This window comes from Corvus moneduloides, chromosome 6 (assembly GCF_009650955.1).
Source record: "Corvus moneduloides isolate bCorMon1 chromosome 6, bCorMon1.pri, whole genome shotgun sequence".
NCBI lineage: Eukaryota > Metazoa > Chordata > Aves > Passeriformes > Corvidae > Corvus > Corvus moneduloides.
In genome coordinates this window covers 6819519-6847381 of record NC_045481.1, presented here as the reverse complement: position 1 = coordinate 6847381, position 27863 = coordinate 6819519, and the positions used below count along the sequence as shown (strand labels likewise).

Here is a 27863-nt window from a genome sequence, read left to right as displayed (position 1 = left end):
GATACCAAAGCAGTTCCAGATACCTAACCAATTCATTGCACAACCTTTAAGTCATTGTGGTGGTCAGTGCAAACCTGTAAAGGTAAATAATTACGAAATGTGTTCACTTACGATTCAAAACACCAATAAAGTGATCTTGAAGCACATGTTTCTTGTTATTAAATAAATCAGTGACACATTTGAGCTGCTTATTTAATTCATCCACATCAGGACAATCCGTCTCTTCCTGGAGTAATGCCACAAGGTGTTCTTGTTGCAGAATTTTCTGGTGTATCTCCTAAGGTTTAAAAAAAACAGGGACATTTTTAAAATGTTTCGAAAAGAAAATTTTGAAGAGGAAGCAGAAGTTCACTGTACAGAGCTGCTTTAGTACAACCTAGAGTTTTGCAAAAGGGTTTAGCCCTGCCTATGTGTCAAAATAATTTAAGTTATGCTGGCATTAACAAGGCAATCAGTAGGTAGGTGTAAGCACTAAACTCTCCTTGAGCAGTGTGTATACACCTGTAAGCATACATAACCAGAGAACAGATATGTGAACAGTGCCATTGTATGTTCCAGAGCATATAATACTTACAAGCTAAAATGCCTTAGCTGCCACAGGCATTATTTCACCCCCTAAATTCCTTATTCTGTGAATCAAGACCCCATGGGCTGAAAGGTAACTTAGAGGGAGCTGGAGAATTAATTAAAAGCGCCATCTTTCCTCCAATGGCTGTAACTTCACTGCCCCAAACACTAGTGGTTTCACACCCACAATGTACATAATCCACTCACTGCCCCACAGGAGGTTTAAATCTTGCCAGCCTAAGCCTCCAAGCTCGAGTTTCAGCAAGTATTTGGCTGAAATTGTCTACTGGGAGCTCCCCTTGCAGTCAGGCTCAGGTGGCACAAAGGCATTCTCTGTATATTACCCAGTCTCAGAAACTATACAGCCCAAACACCCACCACTGCTTGAACATATCCTGGGTGACAATATTGCTGTTGTGCCTAGGATTAACCATTTCCAACAGCTGCAAGGGTTAACTAAATATATCTGACAATTCCAGTAAAAAGAGGCTTTTCTTCCATGTTTCTGGCAACTTAAGGAAATATTCAAGCCAGGCTCTTCACTTGAGTTATTCCAGCAGTTTACAATTTACACAGGATGAACACTTATGAACACTTGCCCAAGAGAGAAATTGTACACAAGTTTATAAAATACACACTATTTGTGGCATGCTACCTCTAGTTTAGTAAAGATCTCTAAGGTGTCTGAAGGAGATAAAGCTTTGAGAAGTGATTCAGTCATTCCAATCTGTGTCTTGGCCAGATCAAGGTCTCCTTTCAGTTCTGCTGCATTCACGGTGAGTTCACTGGTCCCTCGCTTCACTGACAAGAGCTCTTTTATTAGCTCCATTTTTTGCACAACAGATGATCTGATGACCTTAAAATTGGAAATAAACATACATCAATTATAACTGGATTGATTTCTTAGAATATTACAAAAATCCATGAGAGACATAAAAAGAAACTAAGTGATCTGAAGTCCAGATGTTTCAATTACAGTTTGTTTCGATTTGTTTCCCTCCCACTCCAGTACTTAAGTCCTGCTTTTCTGAGGAAGACTGATCTCACTTCATCTTTATTAGCATTTTTACTGGTGCTGTTTTATTAACGAATTGATTTATCCATCTCTTCAGTGCCTACTCTGAGCTGGATAAAAGCCTTACTTGAGCTTCAGCTGCCATGAAAAAGAGGGTGACAGCTCTCTTTGTAACACACCTCCCTGCAGTGATTCCACTGGGGAAAATTCCTCACAGTGACCCAAAATAATGCCAGCAGAGAGGTGGGGAGCTCTGGCTTGAGACTATTCACTAAGGATCAACAGGTCCTGAATGTCGTTCCTGACTTGCATGAGGCAGCAGCTCAGTGGGATCACATGGTGGGACACCACCCTAGGGACTCAGGGCACCTGGTGCTCCCGAGGAGCACAGCGTGCACAGAACAAGGTTGCTGAGTCCTTCCCTAAGCTCCTTAGATCACTTTACCCAGTGAAACTCCTCTAAGTTCACTGCCTGCTGAGGATAAACACAGAAATAGCCAAACGGGGTCAAGCTCAAGGTGCATCTGAGAGACACAGCGAGCAGGTGATCAGGGAACTGCTACAGGAGCAAGGTAGGCTAACACGGTCCTAAACAAGAATTTATTCTTTGCTGTGTGAAGCTAACACAGAAAGATGAAGATTTCCTTATGATAGCCCAAAGGAAAACATCACAGTAAACATCACTCTATGCAAGAAACTGCACATTACCAAGCTGCATTAAGCTATGTCAAGGCAAAGGTAGAGTTTAAAACACACAGTCAGCAAAGCTGAGTTCCTGGGATCCCCAAAGAGGTGATGAGGTTCATTGTGCCCTGTTGTTGGCCAGCAGCTAACACCAGATATCACTGATATCAACCTCTCTGAGCAGGCCCAAGTGCCTAAAAAGGCACAGAAGTGAGAAAGACCTTTGTGTTTAAAATGACAGGTTTAGTTCTAACAGCCTTAGAGATACAACAAATAAAATGCCACTGCCCACTGGCAACAAAATGCCTCCAACTCTCCTTGAGTAGATTTAAGTAAAACCAGTAACTGATTGTGGCAAAGCAATACTAGAAGCAGGCCTACAGTAAGGAGTACTGGTGCAGCAGCTGTAAAAGCTTCTTTGTACCTGTAGCTCCAGTGGAGGTTCATTACTATTCAGAAGTTCTTCTATCTCAGCCACCGTGTTGTCGAATTTTTGGAGTTTCTGCTCTTGGACTCGTAAGCATGCCTAAAGGCAGAAAAAACCACATTAGTAACTCTGCTTCCCCCCAAATTAAATCTCCATGTTTCTGTTAGAAAATTATATTAAAATATTCTGATTATGCTTTTTGGCATATAGAGGTGTCACAATTTGTTCATTTCCTGATTTTCATTTTAGCAATTCTGGCATTTTATGTATTCAAGTCAGAAACACTATGTTTCTCAGGAAAAGCAGCTGATAATGTAAATCCAGCATATATTTAAGAATCTTAATTATTTTGCTTCAAGTAAATTTTCAGGAAGGTAATTTTAATTTTGCATTTATGTCTTGCTGCTCCTATTAAAAGGGATATTCTCAGATGTCACAGATTTGAAGTCAAGAATTGGCATCCTGGTGGCACATGCTTTGGTATGGATGTGATAAAATACAACACACATTGTAAGCACTTTTTAAATGTAAATCCTTTGCATATGGAAAGACCTCCACTCATTTGAATGTACACTGGAACAAGTAATGTGAAGGTAAAATGCCAGCTTCAACTTATGAACAGGATAATCACATTGTCTCATATTCTCAAATCGATATTCCAGGCTCCCTGAGGACAAAGCATTCCTTTTGTAGTCTCTGTACAAGCAATTACCAAAACCCATTCATGTGCTGCAGCCCTTAAAAGAGTCTGTATTTGCATACAGGCTACAGGGGAAAGCAGAACTTCTCTCACATTATTTATACTACAATTATCCTTAAATACACAGTCCTCTAATTCACTGCTCTGTTCTTTTGTGACAGGCTCCTTGAAAACACATGCACCAGTGCTCTGCTCACAAAGGACCCTGGGTTTCAACCCTGTGTAACATGATACACATTGCAACAGTTGGGGGTCTTTTTGGAATTAACATAAATGTAGAGATGTTTCAGGGTCAACAAAAGAAGAGGAGTAATACAGCAATAAATCAACCCAGTGCCCTCTGCACTCGGGATCGTTTTACAGAAATTCCAACGCACTGGGTTCAGTTTTCTCTCCTCCTGTTTCGCTTTTTTAGTAGCTCATGGGAACATGGTTTCTGTGTCCCTTGCCCTCTTCTCCCTCCTCTTCTGAGACTTATCTCTCACAAGGAAGCAGCAGAATAACCTTAGTGTAGCCACTCCAGCACAGCCCTTCCTAGGGAGGAGCAGAGTCACAGTGAGGGCATGGTCACGTCATGCTGGACTTGAGCATTTTCCAGGTAACAAAATGGCCCTAAAGATGCATTTTCCAGCTGGTGCATTTTCACTGGAGCCTCCAGGGACCTAAACTACTGCAGGTAAATTCTGGCAATACAACGGTAAAGACAACAATGATGTGACAAAATATCCAGTGCTGCACAGTGGGTATGCCACTGTTTCCTAGTGAATATCTGTACACAAAGAGCACCTTGGCTTTTTACTGCTCTGCAAATTAAAACAAATGAGCAATGCTAACAGTAGGAGGAAAGCTGCAAACATGCATAATAAAAACCAGGCCATTTGTAGCTTGTAAACACTGAGGAAAATCTGCCTGCAAATTTTCAAACAAGAGGATACAGGATATATTTCTGTCTCAATCACACTCAAGCAGGAAATTATTTTTGCTTAGCAGACACTGGTTATGACCATAACAAAGCGGCATAGCTGGTCTATTGCGGCCCTAAAGTTAGAAATTAAAATATTTACCCCATATGTGAAGCTCTTCAATGGCACAGACCTAGTGCATGTGATTTTACACCCAGCTGCACCCTGATACCAAGAATTAATGTTATAATCTGTGCTAACGGGGCACAGGCATCCCAGGCTCTGCTGCTCTCTGCCCCTGTGCAGCTCCTGGAGATGCTCAGCAGCCACTCTCCGTTGAGGCTGCAAAAAGTTACAGTGAGGAACATACTGGGACAGGGGGAAAACAAACCACCTCTGCAACCTCTTCTTGAGCTGTGCATTGCCCAGCTGTCCCAGAGGCTCCAGCATCTTCACTGATAGGCCGTTTCTACCTAGAAAATGAATCATTAGCCTATACACACACTCTTCTTTCTTCTCTGTGCACCACTGTACTCCAGGCTACAAGCTCTACAGGCCTTCTCTTTGCTCCATGTGTTTGTACACACAAAGGAATGAGGGGGCTTTTGTAGTCAAAAGCAGCATTTGCAGCGTTGCATTGACTGAAAATCATTTACTACACATATACACTATCTGTGCATTCGTTTCCAAGACCTGTATCCCCAAAGACAGGCAACATCCTTAGTGAAACTGCCCATGCAGATACAACTGCAAATGTTACAACTTCCTCTGCAGGTATTTCTATGCAATGTGCATGTTTACAGCCCAAAGTCTGTATCACTATGGTATAAATGAAAGGTAAAAAATTTCCATTCAAATTACCTTCAACTGAGTGAGGTCCTCCTCAGTCAGGCAATGGTCTTCTGCATTCTTGAGCTCTGCGTTTGCCCAAGCATCGATTGTGCCAGATAAACTCAGGAGTTTGTCCCACAAAGCCTGAGCTCTCCCCAAATTATCACAGTAGTTTTCAGTCTTCTCACTGATCTACCATTAGATTGATAGACAGAAAGCACACACGGGTTTTAAAGTATGTTGAGTTATATTCTAAAAGCAAAAGCAGCACAATAAAAAAGGAGCAAGATGAAACCACCCACAAAAACAAACAAGGCAAAGGGGAAAAAAAAAAAAATCTCGTGTCTTCACAGTAAACTGGTCATGGAGAAGATATTTAAATCCCTGCCACACACGTCACCAAACATACCAATCACAACAGCAGCTTGCCAGTTTTAAGGCAGGTTTAGGAAGGAGCCTTGCTCATTAATGTTTATCTACTCCCAGTAAATACCATTTAATCTCAGTATTGATGCACTGCTTAGATCGACAGCAGCGAACATTTCTCACCAAAAGCACCAGCACTCTAATTTTCCAGATTGTCTCTAAAGTCTAAATCCATAGAAGTTGTTACAGAAGCTTACAGATTCATGCAGAAAGCACAAATATTGCCTTTCTGCATTTTCTAGAATTATTTACTGCCAAGGAGCACTGATGATACCAACTACCTGAGAGATCAGAAACGTTACATGCATAGATACTCTGCAAGCTTTGTCTGGTAAACAGTTGGATTTATCTCTTAAGAATCTCTGCCATATTGTACTTAATTTATTCGAAATATCACACCCGTGCCAGAATCAATTACTATAATGCATAACAGATAAGACCACCCTGATAATTTACTTTTTACATACATCCAGCCATCTGTCCACAATAATGTTAGCTTCATTCTCGAACGGAGGCTCCTCAAAGCTTCTCATTTTATTCAGCTGGAATTGCAGATTTTTGCAGATCTGATTTATTTTGTCTACATCTTCGGAGTGATCATTAAATTCCTCTTTTGCCTCTTCAATCTGTGAAAAAGACCACATGGATTTTTGTGAGGATATTTGCTTATGATTGTTTATTCAGCAAAATATTTTTAACTGATTTGCTGGGGTTTTTTTGGTTAGAGAAACAACAGCATTACACAAAATAATCTATTTTATGATGAGACTAGGAATGCATTCTGTGTTGTTACATCCCTGCCATGCTGACAGGAATATTTCCCTGTTAGAAATCTGTATCATTCTGTCATTGGCTGCAGAACAGCTGAGTGGGAATATGGATAATTTATTTCTAAGAGAGCCAAAGCCACAGTTTGCTTTTAAAGTCCTAAGTGCCTGATCCAAGGGGACCGTACCTTGGTTAGAGAGATAAACCTTGGTTACAGAGATAAATAATGCACAGTGTGATTATCATCTGAGATACTATTACAAATATAACCTGCATTTGATCCCTAGGTTTTGAACTTTTTACCAAAAAAAAAAAAAAAAAAAAAAAAAAAAAAAAAAAAGCTTAAATCCTACTTAAACACAGACACTGTCAAATATGGCACTGCCAGAAACTTGAAATGTCTCTTCCTCCTGCTTTCTATTTAAACACCAAGCTGCTTCTTTGTGTTCAGTTGGAATGTCAGTGTTTACAAACAACATGGAAGCTTCCTGGAAAAGAAACACTGACCTCTAGTGCTAGGCACTTTGATGTTAACAGCTCTCCTTATTTCCCACAGACATCCTGGGAAATTACATCTTCCCATACTGACACCGCCGGGGGAGGGATGGCAAAGCAGCTCTCACAAACCAAAACAAAGCACAGGACTTTCTCTGCTGTTATTTTATATAACTCTATATAACAAATCATCAGCACCCAAGGACATGCCTGTACTGTGCCACAGCAATTCCAGACCACAGCTCTGGGAGTAGAAATTGCACAGCTCAGGGTGAGGAGGGAGGGTTGTTCCCAGAGAGGGGTCTCCATAGAAGCAGGGGCTGGGATAGTCAGGCAATGTTCCCCCTGCAGCAGGAGCCTGGGTGATACAAGGTGCCCCAAGTCTCGAGGGACCAAGAAGAGACTCTGCCTCAGCTAAAGGGGAATGGCACAAGGAGACACCATCCCATTGCCTGAGGGAAGACACCACACACTCCTTCTTAAATTTAACCATCCCAGGCACTGCCTGAGAGCAAACACTCCCAGATGGTATGGGTGATGCCTCATCAGAAAGCCTAAAAATAGGATCTGAACAACCAGTTATATAACCCAGGACATGTGAAACCTGTACAGTAAAATGGTCAAGATGGACATGCTGCTGTTCACTAATCTGTTACCACAGACAACTATGCCCAGTAGCTGTATTCATTCAGCCAAGAAGCTGGCTGTCACATTTTTGTGTGAAAAGCTGGAAAACTTTAAATTAAATGAAGGGGTGTCTAGCAGTACCTGCTCATTCAGTATGAGTAGCTCATGAAGTAATGCAAAAGCTACTGCAAATGTTTAACTGCTGTCAAAGACAGCTTGGAGCAAAAGGACAGGACTTAATCTCATCTTCATACTAGATCCTAGTTCTTACATGGGGTTTGGTTTTGTTGCTTTAAGCCCTCTCCTTTATGAGACCTTGATTCACTAAGAAAAAATAGACTTAAATCTTCATAAAACAAGAATATGGAGTCCCTAAATGTATTTTGCAAGCCAAAGTGAAAGCAAGGCCTTAACATCTGCCCTGAAGGCTGAGGGTACAAGGGCAACTCTGCATCTGAATGTTCCCAGGAAAGGCTTTTCTTTCCTTTCCACTGAGTTCTTGTTACTCACCTTTGCTATTAGTCTGTTCAAATTCTCCTTCCCCATGTAGGAAGTTTGCTGGGAAAGCACAATCTCCTGTTTCTGGATGATGCTGGTCAGACTCGTTTTGCAGCTTTGATACTGCTTCAGGAGCTCCAAAACCCTTGCACACTGCTCCTGGCTATTAAAAAGAGATGCATTATTTATGGCCCAAGCATAAACCTGCAGCCTCAACCTCCTGTCTGCTTTCTTCTCCAATATTCACACACGTGGGGAATGTGACAACTACGTCTGGATGAGAGAAAAGGAGTGATGAACTGTACCAGTCTTAAATCCTGCAATAAGGTGCGATACCTGTATCCAGACAGTTTTTGGAATCAGAAATGCCCTTGACCACCATATGCCTCTGATCCACATTTAACTGTGATAAGCAGTTGTGTTGATCCTCTCCACCAGAAAGGTGAGCTCAGTCACCAGTAAACTGAAACATCACGTGCAGCAGATCCCACAACAGCCTGGATGGTGGACATCAGCCCATCCTTCAGTGGGGTATGAAAACAGGTTAATCCCACTTGTGCAAGCCATGAGAATTAACCAGAACTGTGCCAGCCCATGCAAAGCCTCTGGGCATCTTCAAAAACCATACGTGAAGCACAGATGCCCTGGGTGATCAACCATGGCCTTTCCCAGTCCCCACTCTCACAGAAAAACCAAGCTCCTTTTATTTTGCTGCAGAAGAGACTGTTTTCCCACGTCCTTTTCTGTTTCTTTCAGCTTGTCTTTTCTTTTTCAGTGTGCTGGGATGAAATTCACAGCAAATACAGAAGACACACCATTCCCAGCAGCAGCCAGGTTTTTCTTCTGGATACCAATTAAGTCCAACACATCGCTGCATACCTGCTAAATGATGGGACTGTGACGTTTTAAAAATATGCAAAATTCATGAGCTTTGGCTGCAAATTTCCATGTGCAATTCTGGGCTTATTGACAGTTTATGTCATCACAGTCATCACATCACTGTAGCAGTGTTTACTTTACCTTAAGGTATGGTCTAGGGCTTTTTTCTGTTTGATTTCACAAGCAAACTTCTTACTTGCACAACACTACTTTAAAATGCAGTTTTTCCTCCTTACCATTCAGCAAGCAAGAGCTTTGTATCCTCCCATAACCTCTCTGTAACTCTGCACTGCTCATTTGCTTCCTCTGCTTTCTCCTCGTCAATCTGTGGGAGCTTATTAGCAATTTCCTGCATAGGTTTCATTTCAGCAGCAGCACGATCCAATTCCTTTTCCAATTCTGTTAATGATTTTATCCTTTATTAGAAAAAAATGAAATACAGCCTTATATTAAAGTAAGCCTTTGATTTGGTTCACAAGGTAATTATTAAGTTCTCTAGAAATTCATCTGAGCTCCACATACTGTATTAAATGACATCATAAAAAGTCTAATTTGATCTTCAATTCATGTAATCTGACACAGGCCCTCAGATGAGTTATGCTGACCTCAGCACTGTGAGAAGGTAATCCAAATCCTAAAGGGCTGTTGGGTCTGTATGAACACAGTGAAATTAATTTGTGTTAAAAGGTAAGTAAAGCCCATCCACCTCACGCCGCACAGTTTCAGATTGGGTCCCCTTGCTGGGCACTGATGCACCTGATCTCCCTGTTTGACAGTTTTCTTACTGAAAACTAAGATCACAAACACCAATCTCCTATCTTTTTCTTCTTCAATGCTGCTTCAAACACATATATATAAAGGAGTTTAAAAAAATGGAGATGGCTTCTTTTTTCAGGCTGTGATGGAACAAATAAAAAATTCACAGCTTCTGTCAATGTTCCACAGATACTTCAAATTTAAATGCTCTCCTGAAGAGGGGTCACAGGCTGACTCCACTGAAATTATGCAACTAAAAGAGCTTTTAAAAAGAGTTCACCTTTTTTGAATAGCTGGAATTGTTGGGTCCTTCAAGCCTATTTTGTTAATTCTGTCATGTAGATCTTGAATGTTTTTAAGGAGTTCACTGTTTTTTCTGGAGAAAGTCCTGTATAAGTCTTTTTCTTCTGTAAGCACCTGCTCACTTGGGTGTTCATGAACAGCATTTAGCTCTTCAGATAAAGTCAGAACAAGGTTTTCACAGCAAGTCTTTCTCCCACATTCAGCATCTTCCAAACAGATATCAACAGTCTTCAGGCGTTCATCCAAACATTTAGCCTCTTCTGCCATACGAGAAACTTCTTGTGCAGCCTCCCTCAAAGCTTTTCCCTGTATTTCAGGTTGATCTGGGGGATCTGGGAGACATTTGATGGAAGACTGGATCTTCCTCAGTGAGGCCATAAAAGCTTCCAGATCTTTAAGGACTGTCTCACGGATCTGCATTTTATGGCTCATTTCTTCAAGCTGGTTTTGATAGTAAATCATAATTTTGCTTGCAGCTTGCAGGTCTATTGGATTAAATTCATCCCTTGCTGAACTATGTAGGTGTTCCAATTGTTTGCATACTTCAATCTGATTTAATATGGATCTCTGCAGCTCCTGAAATTGAGAAAATGACCAACCGTGTTAGCGAGTGAAAGAAAACATATATCCTGCATTCAAGCTGAAAAACAAATTATACTACCAGTAAAAAAGGATACTAAACAGGGTGGTTAAGACAGAAAACCTACTCTGGATGTCAGTGAAGGGAAGGAAAAAGAACAAAATCTTAAATAAAATGTTATTCCACACACAGGGAATTCGATCAGCACTACAGAAAAAGCTCAAGACTCCTTCCAGCAATCAGCCACGAAGGAGAGAAAGATGATTTCCTGGGACTGAAAGCAGCAGGCTCTCACAGCAGGACATCAGTCAGAGCACAGGCAGGCCCAGAGATATTTATTACTCTGCCATCTTTTCAGTTCTTTATGCTATACTTTTGGAGCAGACTTCCATGCATTTAAAAATCTCCTGGTGCAGCCTGCAGGCTCTCTGGTTACAGCCCTCAAAGAGCAGCGTGTTGGGGTTGTGAAAGCCCAGCTGTGCAGAGAGCTGGGCAAAAATTCTGGGTCCTTGCAGCCAAAACTGGTAAGACAGAGTACACATGCTCTCTGCTCTACAGCCTGAGAGACCTAAACCCTACTTCACTGGAGAGCCAAGGGCAGACAAATGCAAACTTTCAGTTCTGTGTAGCCGTCAGTGTGCTCAGCCCAGAGGGCAAGCCCAGAATAAAACAATATTCACCCTGCCTAGTGGACCAGGGTGTGGGCACCAAATACTGATAGCAGGTGAACAATTCCTGCACCCATACAGAGCTTCCAAACCCATCCTGAGCTGTGCTCAGGTACTCCAGCAGATGTGACACAGGCACCTTGGACAAGCTCATGAATTAACAGAACATTATGTGTAGGACTCCACAAAGTGATGTAAGGCCAGGAGTGAACACCACGAATCTGCACCAAACAGAGCATTCCCCAATGAAATGTTAACAATGGTTTTTACAGCAGAAACTACTGAGGGCCCCTGGCTGGCTCTACAGGACCATGATGTTTAAAACACAGGGACTAAAATGCTGTTACAGATTTTAGAAGGTTTGGGAGGTCTTGTAAGCAGTCCCAACCTCCTGAGTGAAAATCCCATGGAGTTCCCTACTTCCTAGACAGTAAAACCTATCCTAAGTTTTTGCTAGGTGTGGTCTCAGCATCTTCCCTTACCTTCAGTTCCCTATAAGCAAGGTCACTGTTCATCAGATTAAACTGCTGGATGTCCTTTTTCTTCAGCCGCTGATCCAATTCACAGAGAAGGATGGATTCATTTTCTATTGGCAAAACAATTTCCAAAGCAGTCCTTAAAGAGTTCATTCTGCAAGAAAGGTAACAAAACATGAATGGGAAAGCAAGCAAGAAAAGACACTCAATATTTTTAAGCACGAAAAGCCACAAAAATAATGCAACTGCCTAACAGATCTAATCCTCACCCTCCTGAGGCCAAATGAGTTTTTCTTTGATTAATGAGAAAAGCAGTGTGAATCACCATGAATTTAACCAAAAGATGAAAGGAAATAACAGCAATACACGGGACTATTGCACAGTTATGTTACAAAGATCTGGCTCTGCTCTTCTTGGGGAGACTCACACTATCTGCCATGCATATATGAATGAAGGAAAATTAAGAACAGCTTAATTTTATGCAATGAAGAAGAGGTTAAAAGCGTGCAGGTATTTTCTGCAACACACACTATTCCCTTCACAACACACATAATTAGTTACAATTCCTTAGCTAATATCATAAAGTGTTATTTTATACCTGGTACTTATAATATCCTGAAGTTCTTTCCACTCTCTTTGTAGCTTGTTTCTTGCCTCAGAGATAGCAGCCTGCTGCACTTCAGCCACCAGATTTTCTAAGGTAGATGAGATATTTTCCAGTTGTGTCCAACCAGAACTGATTTCACTGTCCGTTACCTAGAAGATAAGCAGTACTAATGCATTAATATGATCCTGTATTTCTCAGCGGAGAGTTTATAAAAATACAGTCACAAGAGTCTCTACAAAAACTGTGAAAACATCACTTGAAAGTAAGAGTATTCACTGCCTTTTCTCCCCTTTAAGACTCCATTTTTAGCTGCATGCAAACCTCTAGCAACTTTTCATGATGACAATTTCCATGTCAGATATATGCCTTGGCTACATTTTTTAAAAGGTTCAATAAATATGGGTCAGCCATTTTTACAACAAGAATGAAAATATCTCCACCTAGCTATGTTCAAAAGAAAAACAAATGTAGAACTGAACCAAGTTCTGAGATACTCAATAAGGCTTTGTAGTCCTTTCAAGCAAGGCCTTGAAAAATTGCAATAATCAATTTTTCAACATCAACTCTGTGCCTTTTGCTGTCGCTTTAAGGATCCCACAAACCTAACCAAGTTGTAAGTCCTGGAACAGTTCCATTCTGCACAAACACCACTTGATAGTTCAACTCTGACAGTTCCTGCAGCCCTGGCCATCTCTATCACTCATCATTCCTGCTGACAAAAAAAGCTCTTTTCTGTAGTTTTTTTCCCATTACACCTATTTCAGCCGGCAGATAACAAACCCAGAGCCACCAGTTTCTTCTCTCAGCAACACCTGCAAAACTCCACTGCTAAGGAGGAATGCAGTTCTGCTGAATCCTAAATCTTTGATTTCCCTTCTTCTAATAAACCTGGTTACAAGGATGCTGCTTTTCCCTTGGCAATATATGTAACAGAGAAGTGAGTGCTCTCCATGAGAAAATAACAATTTAGGCACCAGGTATATTTTTAAAAGACAAATACTTGCCTGGAGTTCAAGCAGCTTATTCTGAAGGCACAAAGTGCCTTTTATTTCATCAGTAAAGCCAGATGCTACTTTATCTCTGCTAAGCTGTAGAAGTTCCTCCAGGTTACTTCTTTGTTTGTTAAAGCTAAGGAAAGATGCAAACACTTTCAGAGAGAATATTACTCTTAATTAAATGGAACATGTCAGGGTATGGAACACACTGACCAACAGAGTACTATAAAAAAATAAGCACAGTCTATTGCAAATACGTATTTTATTTAAGTCCAAAATGAATGAAAAATGCATAAACGAGCAACATATTAAAGAGATTGCTCATATGGCTAATTTTTAAGTCTAAATGCCAGCCTGCATTCTCTAAATTCAGTGTTATGAATGTAAAAATGTCAGTTCTCTACAAAACTTGACACACTTTTTTAATTTTGCAATATTTCAAGTTATTAGTAAGGCAGATGCAGACTTTTCTAGCCCAAGAAAAGAAGTAAAACATTTACAGCTAAAAAATATTCTTGCTACAAAATGCTAATATGATCAAAGCATTTAGCTACTGTAGTGTTTCCTTACCAATTACAGATCAATATTCCGTAAACTGTAGTAGAAAAAGAACAGGGTTCTGCATATCAAAAGTGCACCTTATGTTTGGTACATTCAACTAACTTGTGAATTAATTTGTCCATCATATCTTAACAACTATGCATTTTTTCCTTTAAAAATTACCTCTCCAACAAAGTTGGTACAGCCAAATCACTGTCTTCCTCAAATTTGTTTGCACAGCTTTCTCCATTGTGGTGTTTCACATCTGGTTCCAAAACTGCATCTGCAGCAGGCCTTGAGGTCTGAGTAAAAATAAGAAGTGTGACAGTGACCTCCACATTGTTCTGTGTAATACACAGCAAAGCCTAACAGACATCTGCGAACTCCTGAAGGAAGGAATTGCTTGATGTGTCCCAAAGGAGATGGGAGATGCCATTCACGAATACAAGATGTGTTTCAACTCAATCATGAGCCCAAAGAGCAAATTTTTGAATAGTTGCAGCCAGCTCATTCATTCTTTCCACAGATACAGACAAATGCCTCCAACTCTTCACTAGTTTTGCTCTCTCTGTCCTCTGAAAATTGTTCAGATTACTGGGACTCTATGGGGGATTTGCACTTAAACACAGTTTCCCACATGACCCTCCCATCTGAAAATGACTTTTTAGCAAAACATAATTCAAGGATGGAGAATCACATCTTCCCAGGATGCCCAGTGCTGCTGTTTGCATATTAGTTTTTAATATTTACTTAATCTACGTTCACAAGCACAATGGGATTTTGATTTCTGACCAGAGGCCCAAAGTCTTATCACAATAAAAAATGTAAGAGAAATAAACACTTTTTCCTTTCGGCAATGACCTCCTTTTGACATCAGAGCACTGTTTTCCAACAATAGGTCTGGACTTCTTACCTCCTGTACCATAAGGCTGTCAATTTGCTGAGAAGAACCAGACTCTTCTCCATTCTCAGAAGCCATAATCGAGTTCCTACAAGAACAAAATATCAAATACAAAGGAAAAAAAGAAATCCTAGCTCAAGATCCCAGCTAAATCCTAGCTCAACCGGGCAGCTGTGATGGAAGGGTAATCAAATGTTGTACCTGTTAGTTTATGAAACTTAATACTAAGTGTTTAAATGTACAGCTGCTCACAGTAATAAACATAGCTATGTACTACCAAGATACATTAGAGTATCACAAAATCTACATGTAAAAATGATTTCTATAAAGCCACAACACGCCATGACTCAGCCACCCACCCTTTCTGAGAGGACTGTCCTTTCCCAGCACGAGCCAGCAGCGCTGTGTAAGTGTCTGCCACCATTTGTTGAACCTTTTCTAGCTTTTTTTCACAGTCTGCAGTGAGTGCCTGTGTCCCTACGACAGTTTCTTCTGATAGTCTTCCCAATGTTTTAAGGTCTTCCAAAGACTTGTTAAGTTCCTTCATGCTGCCTTTGTGGGAAAAAAAGGCCTAAACAAAGAAAAACAAGATAATAAACTCATGTTAAGTCATGAGGATATGCAATTCTTCTCATATTTTCTTTTTATACTTCCATTATCTTCTTGGATGAGTGCTCTTAAAAGTCTAAGCTGTCAGACCAAGAAACACACACTTATTTTCTCTTGGTTCTTCCTCAAATTGAGCCAAAAGTAAATGAGGATTTCTGGCAACGTGTTCCCCAGCTATATTCACAAGACTACACTGACTCTTGCTTGATTTTGAAATTCATTATGTTACTACAATTTTTAATTTTGGTCCCAAGTCTTCTTCACCCTGACATCAGATGGACATGTCCTACTGACTACAGGTAAAGTGGAATATTTTTAAAATATCAATTATTATACTTTCTAGGGTGAAATCAAGATATACCAAAAACCTGGGAAAAAATGGAAAAAGGATACCATCTACTTAACAAGGGGTTAATTCTAAGAGTCTGCAAGAACACTAATATCTGCAGTCAAAAAAGGGTAAAGAAATAACTTTGGCAGCCTCTTTGTTCTGTGTTTACATAACACAGAGCACAAGGGCCCTGTTCCACAGGCACAGGCTCCCCAATGTGCCTAAAAAGGAGGAAGAAGGACAGCAAAGAATTCACAGAGGCAGAAAAGGAGTCTGTCAGGTACCTCATGCTCCTTGATGAGCCCTTTGGTTTTATCCATACTTAGGAGTTTCTTCTCTTTGCCTAACTGCTTATTGATTTTTTTTAAAGTTGCATTGAATTTCTTTTTTTCCCTTTCTACTATGAGCTGGACACAGGATACAATTTCCTGACGAACTGCCTGCAAAATACAAAACACATTGTTCCTGTGAGATGGTGAGCCAGGATTACACAGCAAGTAGAGACCTCAGAACATACTGTGACAAAAAAAAAAATGGTCTTCAAAGATGCCAGACCTAATGAGAGCAGACAGCGGATTCTCATTCCTGCATTATCTCACCTCCCATCTCCTACGAACATCATCTTCCACCACCAGTTTCTCGTGATCAGATGAGATATTTTTCAGCTGTTCAGCTGCTTTCAAAAATTTGTCAAGAACTTTATTGTCCAGAGCACTAAAAGCTTCCTGAGAAGAAAAAAAAAAAAAAAAAAAAAAAAAAGACATCATAATGAAAACCAAACAGAACTGAATATAACTTATTTACCTAAAAAAATGACATGAGTAGCATGTAAACCTGTGCATAAATCAATGTATTCATTGCACATACAGGCTGCATGGCCCTTGTGTGGGTGGCTACAAGGGCATTCTCCATCCCTGCTTATCTGCAAAAGGCTGCAGTATCAGTGAATGCTTTATGGAGAAAAGCAGGTGCTGCTCTTCTAACAACTTTTAGTGAAAAATTTGATACCAAAGATGAAAGATTAAGGTCGCTGAACTCTGCCTCTTCCCTAGGGAATACCCGGGGCCGTGTCCCATGGCTGTCAGCAGCTGGGTGAAAGGTCTCCATCAGCACCATGGGATCCTCCAAGGATGGCCTGGAATGAGGCTCTGTGCCCCTCCTGGCACGTGGTCACCCAGTTCTCTCTCTGCCAGCTCTGCCAGATGAGGCAACACAGACTTTTTGGGCACTTCCAGTTTCCATGCCCCTTTAAGAGATCCATATTTTGAGACAGGACCTGGATTTACCAGCTACCCTCCAGGAAAAAGAGGAGACTCAGTACTTATTATAACCTGCCCAAGAATTCAGGCATGTGACTCCTGATGGGAAGCTTAATTATTGATCAGGAAAAAAAAAAAAGGCTGTAGTTCTGAAAATGATGAGTTCTGATGGAGTGATGGAGTAATTTTAGCACAGGGCACTGAATAAACTGCCATACAGATTTATGTTCCTTCATTCAAGTTGTCTGCCAAGTTACTACAGTGCTAAATCAGAAAACTGAGAAAAGCGTTAATAGCTACCAACAAAAAAAAAAAAAAAAAGGTCAGTATTTTTCTTACTTCAGACTTCCAGAGACCACACAGACCTTAGAAGTACTCAAACTGAGCTGGTACAGAAAACCTACCCACCTTATATCTTGGAATACATTCTTCAGGACTTAATTTTTGACTGACAAGTTGCACAGCCTTTGAAATGGAGGCCTCAAGTTCTTTCTGTGATTCTTCAAAATTGAGCAAAGCCTCCTTCTCTGAGGGTCTTTTCTCAGATTTGGACAAGATGTTGTTCAGGTCACCCATGACAGCCTTGGAAGAAACAGACTTCTTCAGAACATGCCTGAGTATCAGTAATTACATTAAGTTATTGCTTCACAATATCACTCAAGTTTTTCAAGTTGAGATACTGATCTTGGGAATGTTCTAGATTTTGCCCTGACAAGAGTCTTGGAGACTGATTCCAATAGTATAGAACCTTTTCTATTTTACATGACTGACAAGGAGTCCCCCTTACCCCATAATGCTAAAATTAGAGATATCTCTGTGTGTATAAAGGAGTACCTCTACTTTGTCTCTGGCTTCTTTAATTCGTGCCTCCAGCCCAGTGGTGTGAGAATGCTGCTGAAACACCTGACTTGAAACATTCTGCATCAGGGATTGCAATAACTCTTCTGCTGCCACAATGTGGTCTTGGCACAAGGATCCTCTTGCAGCCAAACTCTGGTTGAACAAAAAGCATTAGAAGCTTTTAAAAGTGTTTATTTGTCTTTTTGTTTAAACAAACTGAGTGAAAAAGCCAGCCTTGATCATGGATGGTCAATAATTGGCAAAGGAAAGCCTTATATTCCAGTTATGGTTAGTGTATGGCACTGTAAAATCTCTGTGTGGAGAGAAAGAAATTTGCTGCCATCCACAGGGGATTCTGTTTGCTGAAGCAATTTCTTTCTGTCAGTGCAATACCTCCTGTGTCTTTGCCACAGAGCCAATTAGATGTGTTTTTTAAATATGCTCTCCCATCCAAACAGCTTCTCAAATGAAACCACACATTTGGATATGCATCAGCTGATCATGAAGTCATCCAAAAGCAAGCATATACCAAGGCTCAGATTTTCTTGCGGTATTCAGCACTGCAAGGCAGGAAGCAGCTGGGTGTTTTGCATGCAGGAGTAGCGTGCCATGTTTGAATATTTATCATAAAAAGTCGTTATTAGAGCTGTTTTGATCTATGAATATTCAACACGTTTCTCCTGTTTGAAGTTGTCAATTAGCATTCTCCTAATTATGATCAGAGCTTTATTCTGATCTCGACCTACTGTACTGCAGGTAACGAGCGACCTGACCTCTCCTGCCCCCAGACATGGAGATATAATGCCAGCCACATTTTTGGAGGCTGTATTTCAGGGTGTCCTTTGTTACTTCATGTTTTTTTAACAAACTGGAGTCACACTGCAAAATGAGGCTTGTTTTATAAACATATGCCCATGACTACAAAAAGATGAACAGATCCTTTTCGTCTCTCACACTCCCAAATCTGTCAGCTAAACACAGTGCAAGAAGGCACAAAGCAACGGGAAACTAACACTGATTCAGGTGCAGTCATTGTAGGTAGATTAAATGAAATAAAGAGTATTTCTGTTTAATTACAGCAGTTACATAAAGGAGCTTCAATGAAACCTCCTTCTGGTGGTCATCTCCGCACTGTTGGGTTATACAGGCCCTGTTGCAGAAATAGTAAAGGCAACATAAGACAGTGCTTCAGCTTCTTCACTGGAAACCCTAGCATCTTTGCTCAGTCTCACCTTCACTGGCAGGTGAAGAAAATACATCAGACTTTGTACTGAAGCTGCTGAGCTATATAAGTATTTCTTCACCTGCCATCTGGTGGGAGCTGGGGGTAATCCCAGGCAGAGAGAGATGGGAAACAACAGAGACTACTGGAATTTCTTGTCAGAAATTAATTCATGCTCTTTGTGGATATTTAGAGCAACTGCCTCTAAGCTGAGATTCCCCACATTACCCCACATGCTGCTGAAAATACTTTGAGTATCCCAGCTTTTGATAGGTAAGCTTTGAATACAGCCAAACCTCCTCCCTGCATTGGAGGGTAGATAATAAAAGTACTGCCTGACCAGGGGAACTTCTCAATTTGACAGCTTGCAGAGCTCTAGACTGCTCCAAGTGCTGTGCTGGCCAGGAGTAATTAATATCACCTGAGAACAAGCTGCTGATCAGTGGCACCAACAGCACTTCATTGGCACCTGCTTGTCATCTGGACACACCAATGATGGAAGATTCACTCACAGCTCATCTGGAAGCAATCCTGAGGAATAACATCAAGGCACAAGCACTATCTTGACTTTTTAGCAGTGTTACAGCACAAAATCCACGTGAAGTTCTGTTTCACTGATGGTGGCTCATTTTACCGCAGCCATAAATCCGTGCTGCAAGATGAGAATCTGAGGAACAAGTATTTTAAGCAGCATTTTCACCTGCAAATGCTCCTCCATCTCAGGTTCCACAGGCCCCTCATGACTGATCTTGCTACGCAGACATCCCATCTCTGCTGCCCAGCTGTCCACCCCTCCAAGGAGCTCTTCAATTTTCTCCAGACTCCCTGGAAGCTCCGTGGTCTTTTCAGCAGCATTTGTGCTCTCTTCTCCAAGCTATAAACAAAGAGCAGGGTAAGATGTTCATTCCCATCATCTCCCCTCTGCCCTCCTCCAACACAGTCACCACTTGGGTCACTTTCCAGCTTTAGCACCCAACAGAGATCAAAGGAGAAATAAATCCCAAACATATTGGTAAATAAGCCATGTGAGGCTCAGTTCCTCAGCCCTGAGGGGAGTGGGACAGCACAACCTGTCCCCTTGTCCTTTCCTCTATAAGCAGCCACTCTGGAGAAAAACTCCTGGGCTGCAGCATCCCCCAGCCCACACCAGGGAATTGTCCAAGAGAACAGCACCTGGTGCCAGTCAAACCACAGTCAGGAAGTGTGCTGAGAGTTTAATGGTACTGGCAGGCACAGGCCAGAGATCAAGCATTTGGTCTTGCCTTTTATATAAAAAATAAATATAATCATATGATAGTCATAATGTCCAAAGCAATGACAGAAAAACAACTCAGGAAGTCCTTAAGACCTTAGAAAGGCTTCTTGCACCTTACATCTGATTCCTCAATGTTTTTCCTTAAAGCATCTCTTATTAAGGGTTTTTCTAGCAAATTCTGGATTTCCCTCACCCTTTGATTGCTTCCTTTGATTTTATTGCATTCTCACTAAGCTCATCTCCTACAAAAATGTAGTAGTAATTCTTTGCCACCACTTACTGTCAGAGCAGTACCTTCAATAAATGTCAATGAAAGGCTCAACACAGAAAATTAAGAGCTCTAATATTCCCAGGCAGAGTGAAAATGTCATTCTTGCGAAAGCATTCCAGGAAATGTAATATGTATGACATTAGGCAGGTTGTATAGGGATTTACAGCAGCCCAAAAACCTGTCAAGTGAGCTGGTAAAAAGTTGCACAACCTTAGAAATATCTATGCAGCAATAATTACTTTCTACTAGCTGAGGCACAGATTGTAAAATTTAGCACAGGCTAAATTGATTACTTCCACCTCTAGCAATGAATGAAGAGCTTTATTCTGCAATAAGATTTCCTTTTATAAGTGTTTTTGAGATTTCAATTTAAAAATTGAACCTTTTCCATCCTGTTATAATGAGAATTTAGCTGAGTCACAAAGATTAAATAATTGGATGATGCTGTGTACTCTCTGTGCCTCAAGCTTTAAAATTGGCAACCTTGAATTGACTGAAAGATGGATCAATCTCTGATTAGCAAGCTGATAAATCTAGAAAATATGGCTTTGAAGTTTGCATGACAAAGAGTAATACAAACTCGTAACTCACAAAGTGTGCCTTCTTGATGAACTTTGCCCATCTCCTGTTCAGTTTCTTCAGCTCCTTGGCAATATTTGATCCAACTTGCTCTTTGCTGACTTCGATAAGATGGTTTCCTGCTTCATTTAAGGAACCGTGAATCGAATTCCTCTTTCCCAGGACCTCAGCAGGGATCTAGACAGAGGCATTGAAATCATTTAAAGCAGAACCCTGTCAAAAGTTTGTTTCCAAAATGAAAAACAGAAAAGCAACAACAGCAGCCCCTGTGAAATTTAATGCTTCCCTTTCAGGAGGCTTCCAAGTTATCTCTGCTTGTCAAACAAAGAGAAATCCAGCCACGTACCTCTTTCGGATCCTCATTCCTGTTTTCTTCCAGCCACGTCTTTAATAAGTGGATGTTTTCTGTGTAATTACTCCAGGAGGACAGGACTTTCTGTAGGGTGGTATTTACATTGGAAATATACTCTTTGCACATGGAAATCTTTGACTCCACTGCCTTCAAAAGCTTGCTGATTTCTTGAGGATCTCCAGCTAGGACATGGAACAGGGATTATTGTTATACATTTGGAAACAGAGAGGTTAATTAAATAGAAGCACTGTTTACATGGAACAGCAGATGGAATTAAAACTGGTGGCAGCACATCAGTTCAAAATAGAGCTCTTCATATCAATTTATGTGCATGAGCTTACCCAAGTCAGCACCACTTATGTTTTTCAAGTCTTCATAGATGTGAGTAGCAGTGTCCAGTTGTGTTTCAAGTTTCTTTTCTTCTATGAAATTCTGCCCAAAGTGAAAAGTAATTGATATGGGTAACACTGAATGACATAAAACTGGGTAAGAAATACACCTTGGGACACCTTCTTTTTTTTTCCTTTCTTTTAATATGAGCCTACAACCTAGAGGTTAAATGTAAACTGAGCAAAGCCCACCCAGCAACTCAGCTGCACCCTTTAGTCTGAAACAGACCTGTTCTTTTATTCTGCTTGTGCAGAGAGTAAAGTAAATAGAAATGTGAATACCTGAATGCCACTGCCTGAGCTACAGCCCTGCATGAGTCAGGGCTGCTTGTTTCAAAAAGTTACAGCCTTAGGGCAATACTGAGAAATGTCATCCACAACAAGTCAGGCAGAATTTAGTCACACTCAAAAAAGTGATGAAAGCAAAAGTTGGGTTTCCCTGCATGCATGGAAATATTGATTGCCTCGTTTCTGACACAGATCAAGATTCAACTGGGGATGGAGAGGATGAAAGAGGAAGAAATGGGAGCAGAGGAGGAGACCTGTGTGTGCACAGTGAATGAGGGGCAATCCTCAGTCTCTCTCTGTCTGAGCTGATCTCACTCCAGCACTCCCCACTCCTACAAATGTCCAATCCAGCGGGCTACAAAACAACCTCCCCTGCGACTGTGACAAACCTGGGCCACCACATCACCACTCAGCCAGGACTTCACATCATGGGACCAGAAGGAAAGCCAGCAACAAGCCCTAAACTCCCTGGGAAACCTCTATATTCTATCAGCTTGAGCAAGACCATGAACCACAACTGTAGACATAACATGATAATAAGTAGTTATGAAACCAACTGAACCAACAAACTCAGCACAGATTAACTCTGCACCACCATCTCACCACAGGGTGAGGCTGATACTGCTCAGGGAAACTACTATTTTATACAACCTGGTGTTGCCTCCTTCCACAGTTCTGAGCCTGGTGAAATTCCCACTGATTTAATTACAGATTTGCCAGTCTGAGAATCCTCTGAGAAAGTTCACTAAGGTGGAATTCACAAGGAATCCCATTAACTGGAGATGGGGAAAATCTGAAGGCATCAGCATTTTCACCTCTGCCTGTATTCCTGATGCAGTATCCTTTTGTCAGTATTTGGGGCTGGGCAACCCATCCCCTCTTAAAAGCCTTCATGTGGCATTAGTTTCATAACTTGAGTCCAGAAACTGAGCTAAGCATAAAATGTAATAGAACAAGACAATCCTTATTCACCACGAAGAACAAGGAGGTAAAGAAGCTGGGAAAAGAAGAGGCAGAAGTGTGAATAATGGTTGGTTTTGAAGAAGGCAACTACTGAACTACCCCAGAGAGGGTTCTGTGGATTGGAGCTAGGAATGCAATACTACAGATGGCATATAAATAGTCTAGAAAGAAAGAAATCTTCACAGTAAAGACTAAAAAAGGGCAGAGAGAAAATCAGTCATGGCTTGTGTTACTTCTCCACACTGAAGAAAGAACACTCATTCATAGCAAAATGGAAGATGTTGGGGCAAGGAAAGCTTTAAGGGAAATGTACCTGCCCTTCTTTGAATAAATTCCAGATTTCACCAGGCCACCATGCTTCTACCAACTATAAGATCATCAGATGACAGAGACATAAGATTGAATCAAAGAGAGCTGGGAAAGAATTACCGTCAGGATGGGATTCTTGTATCTGAAACTTACATTCCAATTTTCCAGCAGTGATTCCACGGACTCTTTTGCCCCATATTTCAGGTCCCAGATATTTAGCTTTAACTTCACCTCATTGGCAATGGCTGAGCACAGTCCATAGTGGTATTCAAGAAAAGTGCTGGGGTTTGTGGAACGAATATTGTTGAATCTGCGAAAACAGTTCCAGAAGTTTATTCAAAACCATTGGATATACCAGGCATTAATGTATAAGGATTTTATCCTAAAAAATCAGACTTACATGTATGTAAACATTTTTTATGACAGAAATTAATTTCTAAGAGAGCAACAGTTCATTTTTTTAAAGCAGCAACAATTGAGCAGTCAATGTTGTCTGCTCAATGCATGAAAAACCTTAAATGTCAAAAAAAGGGGCCTCTGCCATCTGTATGTCAAAGCATCTCAGGTTATGGATACAGATTCACTGGTCATTTCTGAAAATATCCTCCAACAGATATTTGGGGTAGTACAAGCTATAGGCCACAGTGATTTTTAAAGGTGGAAATTAAAACTTAGAGAATCCCCACCACCAGGGAAATTTTTACATTCAAAATATTCAAGTTTCTTATCCCTAGTGGTTGTTCCCTATCCCCACTAGTAAAGGGCATCTGAAAAGGTGCTGTTAATGAGCTCCACTCTGTACACATAATTAAACATTCATTGGACCAATGAGAGATCCCTGCCTGCTCCACTTGACAGTCAGCCTGTGCTTAGGGCAAAAATGCTCTTTTTCTGCAAGGCATGGATAAACTATGTGCTTTGCTCAGAACAGCAGAGCAAGAATACAGCATGAAGTAGAGGGAATTTCAGCATCATAACCTTCTTTTCATTTCCTCTAATTTTTCAGGCAAGACTAGTGGCATATTCTTCTCATCTTCATTCTTGAATGACTGAAGGGTGTCCAAGTGAGAATCAAAACAATCCATCAAGCCCTGGGGAGAACAAGACAAAGTAAGCCATTCATTTTGATCTGGAGTACCTCATCTGGCAATCTCCAAGTCACCTGCCATTAGGGGAAGAGCTATTAAGAACTAGTCAGCACAAGACAATCTTCCAGTGTCTTTACTCATAAAAGTGCAATAGAAGTATTCACTTGATCACCTTCTAAAGTGTGTATTTAGTGCAGTACTACCTGATTTCTCTTATCACTGTGCATCTACTTAAATACAAGGAACATGACTCTACACTACTCCTGCTACCAGTTTTTTCTGCACTTTCATTATCATCTTTAGGAGAAAAAAGCATCATTGTAACAGCTTCAGGATATAAAGCTGTTCTTTACTATCCCTTAGCAAAGACTGACAGCAAAACCTGTTGAATAAATCTATTATGCCACCTGCTCCATAGTTCATTTGACTGCTCAATAAATTTGTGTCAAACACCACACTGACAGCATCTCAAATTAACCATCTGATGACCAGTGTCCCATGATTGGGGAATATTTACAGGCATGTGTCTCAGCATCAAATTCCCTACCTAGAAATAAAACATAAAATGTATTGCACAGAAGATAAGCCCATTTCTCAGTGGCATATAAAAAATATGCCAGAAGTTCATTTCTGTGTTATAAAATCTGGCACAAAGCATGTTAACTGAAATGGCTAAATCCTGGGACAGCCCTCAACCACAAAAATGGTGCACAGATTTTTACACTTCATTTTGTAATCTTAACACTGTATCAGTCAGACCGATACGAGCACTGTGGGTAATTTCCTAGATCTTAAGTAAAATTTGCATTATAAGGTACCACCTTGGCAATATGATCCCTACACAAGAGGTACTAAAAGGGGAAAAGATTCTCATCAGAATGTCTTCCCATGAAGAAATGTGGATTTGGCAGAAATTAAGCATTAATGGGTTTCCTCTTCTGAAGGAATGCGATGATTTTATCTACATGTTCAATGGGAAAAAAGAAATCCCTTAAGAAATTACATCAGTCTCTCTATCTTACTCTTAAAAATGCTTTAAGTACTTAGGTTGCACAACAAAAATTTTAGATCAAATGGCTAAAGACTGACAAAGCTGTTACCAGTTAAAAAGTCATCTCTCATGTCAGGAACTGACTAGAAGCAGTACAAAAGAGTGGCGTTATCAAGACACTTTCAAGAACCCCCACTGCCCATTCCTTCAAATTTTCTTTAAGGACAATGTCACAAAACCAGAAAACTTGTTTAAAAAAAGCCCAAGTATGGCGTTTAATGTCCAACCAGGCCTCAATACATCTACTCTTTCAGAACTTTCAAACTCAAAATGATGTTTAAACTATTATCTGTGCAAATATTTGAAGATCAGAATAAATAACTTGCATGGTACCAAGGTATCAAAATGCCTATCCTCGCCTTGAGTGGAACTGCAGAGTAATTCAGCAAGTATTTAACTTTAAACACACAAACTTCTTGAACTATTTAACTTTAAACACACAAACTTCTTGAACTCCCTGGAATGTAACCTTGAGCTCAATTGCTTTCCTGAATAGGTATGAATTAAGCACAGATTTAAAGATAAAGATGCAATTATCCTCTGTTATTACTTAACAAACAAACAAGTTGCAGGAACCACATAAAAAAGAACAGCATCATTTACTCATTCAGGCAGTACTCAAATTTAATCTCACCCCAGTGAAGTCTGAAACCTGCCTTATAGACCCATGCAGTTATTTAATTAAACTCATAATTCTTCAAAGGTATGTTCAGAAGAGCTTTTCATCTTCAGAAGACAAACATAGGCACACCACTTCCCAAAATGTCAATCAGTAACTTCTTAACAAGTGCTTTGCTGGGTCAAACTGAAGCAGGATTTCCTTTGTGATCAGCATACCTTAAATATTACAATTATTTCTCTGAAGACAGATATTGCTTTGAACGGGTCCTGCAAATCAGGCAAATCTTCCGCCTGCAGACGTTCCACCTCCTGGAGCCAAGCCTCAATGCTATCCAGAGGGGAGGGCAACAGCTGGTCCAGCCTCACTTTCCACTCATTAATCTTTAAAAGGAAAACAAGTGGATTAAATCTCTCACTATTATTTTCTTCCCCATCCCCAAGATGCTGCCTAAGCTGGTGCTCAAGACATCCCAGGAACCCACTCCCTCATGCCTGTCACTGTTCAAAAAAAAGAGCTTCCAGTGAAGTCAGCTGCAAATCAGCCCTATTTACCTCAAAACCAGGTTTGCTACCCACCTGTAACCTCTGCAACACCACAGAGAATCTGGCATTACTACCCTTTGCTGGTGACCATCCCAAGGTCCAGCAACAGGGAAATTTATAGTGAACTAAGTGCAAAAATAGGGGGGAAATGGAGATTAACAGCTTTCTGTCATGGGGCTGACAGGGGAACATCTCTTCCAAAAAGAGCAATTCCCAGCATGGCCCTACACATCCCCGTTTGAGCCAACACAGCCAACCTCACTGCAAAGCTCTGACCAACCAGGCCTCACCAGATCAGTATCTGTGCCACAGAAGAGAATATAGTAACACACTTTTCCCAGCTGCATCACTGTCTGAGCCATAATTATGTCCCAAAATAAACTTTTAAGCATAAATAGGCCAAAAACTTTGATTGGAAGAATGCTCCAAGACAACCAGATGCAGGGCATTTTCCAGGGATGTTTCAGTCTTGAGGTTCAGGAGGCAGAAGGATAATACACAATCACCTTCTGCCTCCTCTTGGGCACTGAATGCCACTCAGACTGGACTTCAGGTTCAGGGCCAAACCTCTTTTATCATTCCCAATAAAGCATCATCTCCCCACTTTTCCCAGTGTGAGTTCCTGGGGTAGACCTAGGCTTCTTCATCCAACATGGTCATGCTGGTAATGGGGTGAGTGAGAAATGCCTCTCACCTGAGAGATCACTTTATCCCACTCTTCCCTCATCTGCTGCTGGCCTTCACTCAGCTCAGCTTCACCTCTTTTTGATGACAACACAGGCAGAAAGGGGGTTTTCTCTTGGTTAAATGTTTCCATAAATGACATCATTTCCTAGGGATAAAATAGGAGAGTAATTCACAGAAGACGTCAGACAGGAGCTCACAGAGCCAAGTCCTGCCTTTGAACACACTGGGATGAGTTCCATAAACTTCAAAGGGTGTGATGCATGCAAAGGCAAGATAGCAAGAGGCATTCTTGTCTTCAGGCAGTATTTGGGTCTGAAATTATAGGTGCCATTCCCTAAGTCTGTATTTAACATAATGTCAGTGCAGTCAGAACACAGTTCTCCTCTCCCAGCAAGAGAAAGGGAAAATTCCTCCTCTCACAGTTCCCCACGGGCCATTTTATCACAAACTCTGGCTGCAACATAAGCCAAAGGAAATGTTACTTCAGCACAACCTATAGCCAGCAATTCAACTATTCCTTTACAACATCAGCTGGGTAAAACCTACTGTTGTAATTAGCAC

At 40.8% G+C, this 27863-nt stretch overlaps 1 protein-coding gene across 1 annotated transcript in view; it reads right to left on the bottom strand.

Moving 5' to 3' along the window:
• The window catches only part of SYNE2 (spectrin repeat containing nuclear envelope protein 2), a 165381-nt gene that overhangs the window by 121392 nt on the left and 16126 nt on the right, over window positions 1-27863 (bottom strand). The window contains 26 exon segments of the mRNA XM_032112608.1: window positions 112-277; window positions 1223-1423; window positions 2691-2792; window positions 5157-5318; window positions 6020-6178; window positions 7953-8103; window positions 9056-9235; window positions 9856-10454; window positions 11609-11756; window positions 12201-12358; window positions 13214-13337; window positions 13928-14046; window positions 14658-14733; window positions 15005-15216; window positions 15870-16025; window positions 16185-16310; window positions 17253-17426; window positions 17679-17837; window positions 19607-19780; window positions 21024-21188; window positions 21358-21545; window positions 21705-21795; window positions 23466-23622; window positions 24291-24403; window positions 26289-26453; window positions 27310-27447. Of these exon segments, the coding sequence (XP_031968499.1) occupies window positions 112-277; window positions 1223-1423; window positions 2691-2792; window positions 5157-5318; window positions 6020-6178; window positions 7953-8103; window positions 9056-9235; window positions 9856-10454; window positions 11609-11756; window positions 12201-12358; window positions 13214-13337; window positions 13928-14046; window positions 14658-14733; window positions 15005-15216; window positions 15870-16025; window positions 16185-16310; window positions 17253-17426; window positions 17679-17837; window positions 19607-19780; window positions 21024-21188; window positions 21358-21545; window positions 21705-21795; window positions 23466-23622; window positions 24291-24403; window positions 26289-26453; window positions 27310-27447 (4363 nt within the window).